The 9,775-nt window shown below is 40.6% G+C and overlaps 1 protein-coding gene across 3 annotated transcripts in view; it reads left to right on the plus strand.

The window, feature by feature from the left end:
* ERICH3 (glutamate rich 3) overlaps positions 1–6,613 on the plus strand; it is a 113,371-nt gene extending 106,758 nt beyond the window's left edge. For 2 of the 3 annotated variants that reach the window (XM_077120611.1, XM_077120612.1), the window contains exons 14-16: positions 668–703; positions 2,459–4,794; positions 5,401–6,613. In XM_077120611.1, coding sequence (XP_076976726.1) covers positions 668–703; positions 2,459–4,776 — 2,354 coding nt within the window. In that variant the 3' untranslated portion in view covers positions 4,777–4,794; positions 5,401–6,613. The remainder of the gene's footprint in view (positions 1–667; positions 704–2,458; positions 4,795–5,400) is intronic. The other variant, XM_077120613.1, reaches the window with a different exon arrangement.
* The last annotated feature ends 3,162 nt before the right edge of the window (positions 6,614–9,775 follow it).

A 9,775-nucleotide genomic window follows, 5' to 3' on the forward strand; every position in this document is an offset into this window, starting at 1 on the left:
GGTACTGTACTATACATTTCATGTAAAATATCTCATTCATAATCACAAGGAATCTGTGAACCAAACATTGCTATTCCCATTTTATAGATAAGAAAATGAAGGTTTAGAGAAGTTTTATTTCCCAAACTCTGCAGAGTTAGCAGAGTATAAACTTATCCATAATTACTGGGAAAATTATGACCCAGGTCTGTCTAACTCCCAGGTTCAGACTCATATCACTGAATCAGATTTCCCTATTTGTGAATTTGCCCACTCTCTTATATTTACTATTTTTTCAAAAGTCTACAAGGTTATCATTAAAAATCATGTGATGTTTTCATACTGATTTTTCTTAGAAGGGCTTCAATTACTCCTTCTCACTGGCTTCAGGAACATCATGTCTGATCTTCCTGTAGTGTGTGTGGTCTTAGAATAGCTCAGCTGGATGCCGTTAGCACTTTCTCTTCTAGAATTTAGCTACAGTCCATTATTAAATGGTGGCTAGGCAATTTTATTCCCGTTTTTCTGAATGGTCTCTCATTGATCCATAAATGTAAAGGCCATCTTAGCAAGCCAGAGGACATTTAAAAGTTTTCATGACTTTTAACTTTAATATACTTTCATGTAGGAATTTGAATAGCAACAAATATACTTAGGTTTGTTTTTGTTTTTTTTTTTGCATGGGCAGGCACTGGGAATCAAACCTGGGTCTCTGGCATGACAGGTGAGAACTCTGCCTGCTGAGCCACCATGGCCCACCCACAACAGATATACTTTTAAGAGATGTGAAACACATTATTGTTTCTTATTGTTTCAATTTAATTTTGTTTTAAATCCAGTGATAATCTCTAATGCGTTAAAATGGGCCATATTCACTCAGGTGAATTGGTTGCATGTTCTTAAGCCAACATTTGGGTCTACATTTCCCTTTTGGAGCTTCTAGGTATAATTTAGGAAATAATTGCTATGATACACTGAGAGATTATCTATAAAGTCAAATTCAGCCCCAGTGGTAGAGCTGAAATTTCTATTTTACTTTTGTGAAAGTAGGCATCAAAGGCTACCTACCAAATACACTGTTTAAAATATAACAACAGCTGTTATTGCCTTACCTCAAATGATTTATCATAGTAACTGGCAGGAGATTAAGGGAATGCAATAAAGGATAGGCATGTTTTGTGTTAAGAATGGTAATGGAGTGGTAAGACAGTCCTGGATAGGTATCCGAATATAGAAGACATAAAACCAGAGCTTTAGGTTTCTAGTAGATTATTGGTGACAGGATAAAGGCTGAAGTGGCTAGCCAAAATGGCAAGCATGGAAAAAAAAAAAAATAGAAAACAGGAGAGAAGGAGAAGACATTTACCTAATTCAGAAGTTTGCATAATTCGGAGTTTGACAACCTGGTATGATAACTTATTTTGTAGCATCTAGTCCAGTGTCTTTGACAAATGAAAAAGATCAGATTGATAAAATATATCATGTTGATCATTTTTGAAGCAACTTTCTCCCTAAGTATTATTCTGCAATTGAAAAATGTAAATGCTTAGATATTTGGCCTGATACACCTTACTTGTTTTGTATGGATCACTGCAACAGAAATCCATGTCTTTGTTAAATAATGAGCCATCCATTGGAAGCTTTTAAAAGAACATATTGAAACTATATTTATTCAAGTGTTATAGCTACTACACTCAGATTTGCCAGGAATTATGGATAAGAACTTATGACATCTTTCAAGCAGGTTATTTATGTTGAAAATTGTCCCAGACGACAAAGTCCTGTCCTGTTCCGTGATCCTGCTTTGCCAAAGGCAAATCAATTTCTGAACATAGACGGGAAGTGTTCTGACCTGTAATCCAAATTGGTGTAGTTAGAAAGAATCTTACCTTGAGCTACAAAGTTATTTGATAACTAAATCTAGCTAGAGTAGCTGTAAAAAATATGTGAGTCGTTCATGGCATAATGATCAGCTCACATTGTATTAAGATCCTGCAGCTAAATGCTCACAGGAGTACCAGAAACATAGGCAGACGCTGTTGGTGCTGTAGGGAATAACACTGAAGAAGATGCAATGGTCACTATTTTTCTTATTGCCTAATTTTTCTGCAAGTCTTAATATTTCAAATGAAAGTTGGTTGTGTGCCTGTGTGTACATGTGAGAGAGATTTTATTTATTCTAAGATATGTTTATTTTTTTGCTTTTCAACATTTCTGATGATCAGCTTTTCTTTATATCAATGGGTCCATTAAATGTGATAGCATTTCTTTTCATCTTGAAAAATCATTATTAAATCATTTTGCATGTTATAGTCAATGGCAGCATAAAATCGAGGAAATGTTTTATATATAATATCAACTGCCTTTATTACATATAATCTCTTAGTGTGTACAGAAACATCATATACAATGATGTTCAATAGCACGCTCTTGTCCACTTTGATTAAAATAACCTTCTTCTCTAACTTTATTTTTCTAGCAATGAATGAGAATTTAGTGGTGGAGGAAAGGGTAGCACTCAACTCAAATAAGGAATCCCAGCAAGTTGCACCAGAAATGTATATGCTGGAGAAGAAAGATGCAGTCAAGGAAGATGAAGTTCTCCAGCCCAGGGATGCTGATTCAAAGGAAGAAAAGGGAGATGCAGCATTGTGGGGGGAAGCAGGGATTGGTGAGGTTCCCCTGGGGGAGCAGAAGCCAACAGCAGTGCAGCCAGCATTAGTAGAACAGCAGTTTGCAGAGGAAAGAGAAATTCCTCAGGACATCCTGAGTAGCACAGGAGAAGCAGTGGAAGGAGATGGGAGAGTGGAAAAAGTGGAGTTAAGCTCCATGGGAAAGGAAGCAGGAAGACACTCTGCAGGTCTGAATGACCATGGAGCTCCTGAACAGCAGGTCTCCATGCAAACGGTGTTGGAGACAGAGAAAGCAGATTCTGAAGGGGAGCGGGGTTGGGAGAAGGTAGAGCTGGCCTGCAAAGCAGCAGCTCTGAGCTCAGAGCCTTTTCCAGAGGCAGTAGCCGTGGAAGAGGCAGCAATGTCAGGGAAGGAAAAGGCTGAGAGAGAGGTGGCCATGAGTGAGGCCGGGTCTGAAGAGCCAGATGTGAAAGGAAGTGAAGAGGAACTAACCTCAGACCTGAGGGACTTAGGGCCTATGGGTGAAGCAGCACCCAAGGGAGAAGATGGTTCAGAAGTGGAAGTATCTGGGGAAGAGAAACCAGCCGAAGAGGGTGAGGAGGTCATGGGAGGGGAAACACCTTTGAATGGCTCAACCTCTGAGAAGGCAGAGATAACCTGGGTGAGGGGTTCTGAGGACAGCACTGAAGAACTCTGTAAGGAAAATGCTGAGCAAGAGGCGTTGGTGACTGAATCTAATAGGGGAGATGACAGGGAAGAAATGTTATCTGAGGAATTAGATATGGCAAGAGAGAGGAAGGAAGCTGAGAGGCCAAACACATCCCTGAGGGAAACGGAATCTGAGAGAGAAGAGGTGACAAGGGCAGATGCGTCCAAGGATGAAGATGCCTTAGAAGAAGGGAATACATTTAAAGCAGTGGGGGTGACAGCGGAGGAAGTAGGGTCCGAGGAACAGACAAGAGCCCCAACAAAGGAAACAGAATCTGATGCTGCGGGTGAAGCACGCTGGGGGGCATCTGAGTGGACTGAAGGTGGAGGGCAGCAGAGAGAAGAGTCACTAAAACAAAGAGGGGTTTCCATGGTTGAAGCAGCCCCAGGATTTGGAAAGTCACAGGAAAACGTAACACCTCCGAGGAAGGAGAGAGCGGAGGAGAGACTGGTAGAAGCCACAGACGCGGAAAACAAAGGCGGAGCAGAGCAGCTCCTCGGTGAGCAGGCGGTCCCTGCAGAGAAGGATGAGAGGCTCCATCATGCCTTAGCGGGTGTCTTAGGGGCCCCCCAAAGCAAGCTGTCAGGGCAGGCGCAGGCATCCGAGGCGACCGTCACGGCCAGGGCCGAGGCTGAGGGGTGCGCAGGCACAGATGAAGACTGCCTTGCGGGACTGAGAAGGGGAGAGACAGAAGCGACTTTACAGGGGCGGGAAGGGGCGCGGGTGGTGACGACTTCCCGGGAAGACGTGGCCGGCGGAGAGTCCCTGATGGCGGGAGTGCTCCGTCAGGAAGCACCGGCCGGAGCTGCAGAGGAGGAGGCGGGCAAGGAAACACCGTCTGGGAAGGACGGGAACCCGGAGGAGAAAGGAAGCATGAGAGCCGCGGTGGTGGTCGCTGAGGCAAAGCCGCACCGAGGAGGAGAAGGAGGAATGGTAGAAACCACCGCAGAGACGAGGGACCTGTGGGCAGAACTGAAGACAGACGAGGGGGAAACAGCGGAATATAAAGCCTCCTCCTCTTCAGATGTTGCCGGGGAGGAAACGCGGCCTAATGTGGATGAGTCACCAGGAAAAATGGCAGCTGCAGAGGGGGTGGCAGGAGAGGAAACCGCGCTAAGCAGGAAGGAGGTGACGGTGACATCCACGCCGGAGGCTGGGCGGGGAGCTCCACAAGAGCCTCCAGATGGGGAAGGGGAGGCCCCGGAGGTAGCACCCCGTCAAGAGAGGGGGCATGTCGAAGTCGCCCAGGGTGCAGGACCGGTGGCAGCGGAGTCAGGAGCAGCAGAAGGCTTCAGACCCAGACTGTCACCCCAGAGTCAGTCAGAGCTGAGTAGAGAGAGTCTCCTGGCCTTGCAGATACTTCCCATGAAGCCCGATTTCACCGGAACCCAAGAGAAGCAAGTGCAAAGAGAAAGCGAGAAGGCAGATGTTTCTGTGAACAACACGAAGGCCTGAGAGACTTGGTAGCAGACGGTGAGTTTAAGTCTCATCTGTCTTCAGGGCTCACTAGAAGCCCCACTCTCGGTCTCCTCCCCTTTGGGCTGGCGCGTCCCCTTTTGGATCCCCGTGTCCAGGCACACACACAGGGGGCAGTTCTGTGCTGTGCAACCCTGTGCTGGTCAGGACGGGGACCGGGGAAGATGAGGGAGGGCCCAAAGCTCACACAGGGACTTCTAATTCCTTGGTAAGCACAGCTGCCTAAAGCAATAGTCAATCCACATCTTCCTTCCAAGTCCAAAGGATGAAATATAGTGGAGAAAGGGCAGCAGAAGGAAAGAACCAAACTCTATTGCAGAATGCGTGTCCCAGTGAGTACTTAGAAGGGTGGCTTGAAGGTTGGCTGTGTTTATTTGCCATTGAATGGGTTCTACACCTTCATTTCTGAAGTTTTGTCAAGTTTAACAGATATATGATACTTTCATAAAATATTGAATGGTGGACCTCAAGGTCAAAATGATTTTTTGTCATGTTCCGGGGTACGAGGGTATTTCTTTTGATACCCTCATATCCTTAGCGTCAGTGTCTACTGTCCTGGGTGGTTATTCTCATGGTGCTGCTGTCCTTTTTACTGCTTTTCAGGACATTTTGAAGATGTCTTCGGGAAGACATGAAGCGTGGGAAAAGATTCACCCAAGCATGTCTCCAGAAGTTTGGATCTATCTTTTAGTTTATGTGTGTGTTTGTAAATCACTGTGCTTTTCTGAGTTGTTTCTCATGTGTCAATGCTGGTCAGTAGCACAGTCGTGAGAATAGCTGAAGAAAACCTGCAGGACGCTCCTTAGGCAGACGGGTTTGGGATGGAGAACTAAGAAACTGTTACACGTTCCACCCAGCTGAGGATCTCAATCTTCAAATCAAAACGATGGTTTTTAAATGTTTGACTTTCACCAAAGATCCACCTGAAAGAGGCAGTCCTGACATCTAGGGATTAATTTCTCTTTATTTTACAATCAAAAATTAGCCCCAATTTCATACGTGGGAGTTTTATTTAAAATCTGTGGCTTGGGGTTTAATGACTCAGTCTGTAAAAAAGAGCACTAAAGTTGCTTGCATGTACAATCAATACCAAAAAAAATGCTCTAGACCTGTAAGTCCTTCCAGAAAAAAGATTCCATAACATGCAGCTTTGCTTGCACTCAGAAATATCCATCCTTTCTATTTATGCCAGAAGTTTAACTTAATGATGAAATATTTCAGAATGCCCTTTGTTCTGTGTGTTTCTGTAGTTCTGCTTTCCTGGGTACGCTAGTGAAACTAGAGTAGCTTGTGGCATTTCATTCCCTTGGTTCTTAGTTATAGGGACACTCAAATTTAAATCAAAGTAGTCAACAATTTAGTGAAGCAAAATGAATATAATAATTATAGCAGGTAAACATAGCACATATATGTCAACACTCTAGATTCTAGACTTCTTGTTGATATCATTCAAAGGAAAAGAAACTTGGATTAAATTAGCGAGTTACCTTTTACCTTCTGGAATTCTGTTATTCCAAACCTGTGAACTAACTATGCAGTGCATTATAAGTCAACAGGATACTCTCTACATTACCCGCCCCCCCCCAATATTATTTCCTAGTTGTGTATCAATATGTATTTTTTATTTCCTTGGAAATGTTCCTTTCCAGGATAAGGCCACCTTTCCTGTATATGAAGAGATTGAAAAATTTCCTAAAGCAGTGACTCTCAGACTACACATTACACTTTCATGGGATACTTTTTAAATGATTCATGACTCAATCCCTGGCCTCACCTCTAGAGATTTAGATTTAATTAGTTTAAAAAAACCTCTTCAGTTAATTCTGCTATGTAACCAATGTTGAGATCTGCTGCTCCAAATCATCACACAATCCAGGCTGGCTGCCATGTACTCTTTGTCCCTAGGGACCAGGTATACCATCTTTATAGGTGTTTTCCATTTTGATAAGTAATGGAGCCATTCTGTGATTTAAAAAAAATGTAATAGATCAGTGGAACTCAAAACGTGGTCGCTGATCTGTGGTATCAGCCTCACCTGGAAATTGTTCAATAGCAAATTCCTGTCCTCCCTCCATACGTACTAAATTAGAAACTCAGATGGAAAACATTGAAAAGCGTTATGTGAACTTTCTTGCTGTCTCTTGTATGCTCTCTATCTGCCTCTCTCTGTTTCTTTCTCTAGAAATGGTACTCACTATACAAGTGGTTAATTCAAACTTACACTCATTTTTCTGAAGACTGCAAAGATGTACGTATGAAATCCCTCTGCCCAACCCCCTGTGGAAGGATGAGCCTTAACCCACTGCACTGTCAGAGATTTCAATTGTCTGTATTACATTTAATGAGCAGATTGTACCTATAGTATATCCAACTTCATCTACTCCTGCGATGTATTATTGTGGAGCTCTGCAGTGTCTGTTCCTTGATCTCAAACTCAGTCCTACATAGCACCTTATGGGAAAGATGTGAGGTTGTGCATCCCATTGAAAAATGAGTTTTGCTCAATGTGCTAAATGGAAACTGCACTGGATTATTTTTATATTTAACACTTTCCATCAAAACATTCTGTAACATAATTCTACAATCTGTACGTGGGTTTAACTGTGAAATTCAGTGTTGTGATATTTTGATTAAGTGAATACTTTCTCTGCAACTACTGTGTTGATAAAATTATTTGTATGCTCAACTTAACTGATTTTTCCCAAGTTTCTTCATTATTTAAGATATAAATAAATAACATGGTTACAGAAAAAGCCTGTGAATGACTCTTTGGAAATAAGACTAGATTTTTAAAAATCTTTGTTCTTCCTTAGAAAAGTTCAACTCCGTAGAACAAAGTAGAGAAAATTAGTTTCACTGAGCTATATTTTTTAGTGTTTTTTGTTCACACTGATTGTCACATTTTGTGTGGAACATTTTTCACATTCAAACATGTCTTTCACATACTTGAGATAATGGCATGGAGGGAAATTATTATTACTATTTTATAAATAAATAAATAGAAGTTCAATAAAGTTAAGTGGCTTGTCTGAAATCACAGTCAGTCTCAGATCTTTTGACTCCAAATTTTGTTTTTCATCACATTATTTTCTAGGAAAAGCAATATTAAATAGATACTAAGGTACTACATGTGAACCTCTACCGGTTTTACTTACTTGGAGCAGGAGAAACAAAACAAACATTAATATATCATATCAGTAGGAAGGGAATCATCTTCAGGCAGTGTCAATCAATGAATAAAGGGGACCATTTCAATAATTCAAGAAAAAAAATATACAACCAGAGAAATGTTTGCAGAATTAGACTTTTGACTTTAACTACTTGAGTTAAGCATTTTCAGTGGTTTTTTAAACTCTTGTGTGGTAAATTATAATATAGTCGAGTCCTTAAACTTCTATGATCAATAATTTTGCCACAATTTTTGCCCTTGGAAAATGATGATTTGAGTAAAGAAAGAAAAGCTTTAAGGAAGATTCATCTAGAAGGTGAAATATTCAGACTCACAGCCCAAGAAATGTCGCTTTTGACCTCGGTTAATATTTCTTCCCAGTCTTATTTACTGACTTATTATGTCTTTAAAAAATTCCCTGTCATTGTGGCCCACAGCAAGAGGTTTAAGAGAACAGGGAATAAACACAGCTGGAATTCAATTTGTTCCCAAACTCACCTTTCTCTCTCTTTTTTTTTTTTCCCTTAATTTCTTACCTTCCTTATAATGCCATGCCCTGTGACAGGAAAACGATGCTCTTCAAAACTAACTGAAAACACAAACCCTATAAGATAAAATTTTGGATGTTTGAGAATGCACACTTCTTTATAATTCCTTTCAGAAGTCTCAGGCTGTTTAACAGTCTGTGCAAGCTTCACAATATTTGGAAATAATGTAACACCCTCATTTTATATTAGGGAAAATGAGATAGATAGAAAACCTCCGGGACAGATAAGCTGGTGCCAAAGTCTACTTAAAACAAAATCTCTGCCGCCTTTATCAAATGCTTCTTGCTCCTTATACAATTTTAAATGTTACTGACATCATTATGGGAGAAATCTCCCAGCTATGTAGGAGCCTGCGTACTAATGTGATGCTGAGACCTTCAAACTGGAATGGGTGTACCCCTGAGGGAAGAGGAAGATTTCCAAGGAATACACCTATCAGCAGGGATAGTTCCAGATATTCAACCTCCATATGTATTTTGTCTTAAAATCGACTTGTCTGCAAGCTTGCCCGCATTCAAGGTCTTCCATCATTTTTGTAAATCTCCACCTTCTCATCACCATAGAGGCCAACTCTTTTCATCCTTTTTTACAATTTGGCTATCGGGCTTTGTTCCCTGGCATGACAAACAAAGGAGACAAAGGAATAATCTGAAATATGGTGTAGGATTAAGAAAGGGAACAACTTTATCAACTAGTTAATAAATCTTTCTGTATCATGTGATTTCCAATTCTTTGTTTTCAACAAAACTAAATTAAGAGCTAATTGAGTTGTCAGCTGACAAGCCATTAAAAATAATTTTTGTAATGTCTCAGTCTGTGATATTTGGTGAACAACTCAGAAGGCGTTCAAAGACAAGCATTGCTGCAAAACAAAATGAAATTAGTTCCATTCCCATCTACTTATTTATGTGACATAAGCACTATACTTTTACATCTATGAAAATAAAAGCAAATGGAATAGAACTGATGTTGAATACTCTCATTCTAGCAGGAAATACAATTTGTTCACAGATAAACTAATTAAAAATAGAAATTGCTTTCTTAAGAAATGCATTTCTTAAGATACCTTTTATGTGTAATGTTTATCAAAATATTCTATCTTCTCTTCTAAGTCACTGAGATGAGGGTGTCCAATGGACAATGCTACTACAACTAAAAAAATATATAATACGTTTGTTATTTTGATCAAATGATAGCCTAGTCCAGAAGAAATTAACACACTTCTTGTTCACAAGAAATTTTTAAAAATTGAATTTTAATT

Source organism: Tamandua tetradactyla, chromosome 11 (genome assembly GCF_023851605.1).
Source record: "Tamandua tetradactyla isolate mTamTet1 chromosome 11, mTamTet1.pri, whole genome shotgun sequence".
NCBI lineage: Eukaryota > Metazoa > Chordata > Mammalia > Pilosa > Myrmecophagidae > Tamandua > Tamandua tetradactyla.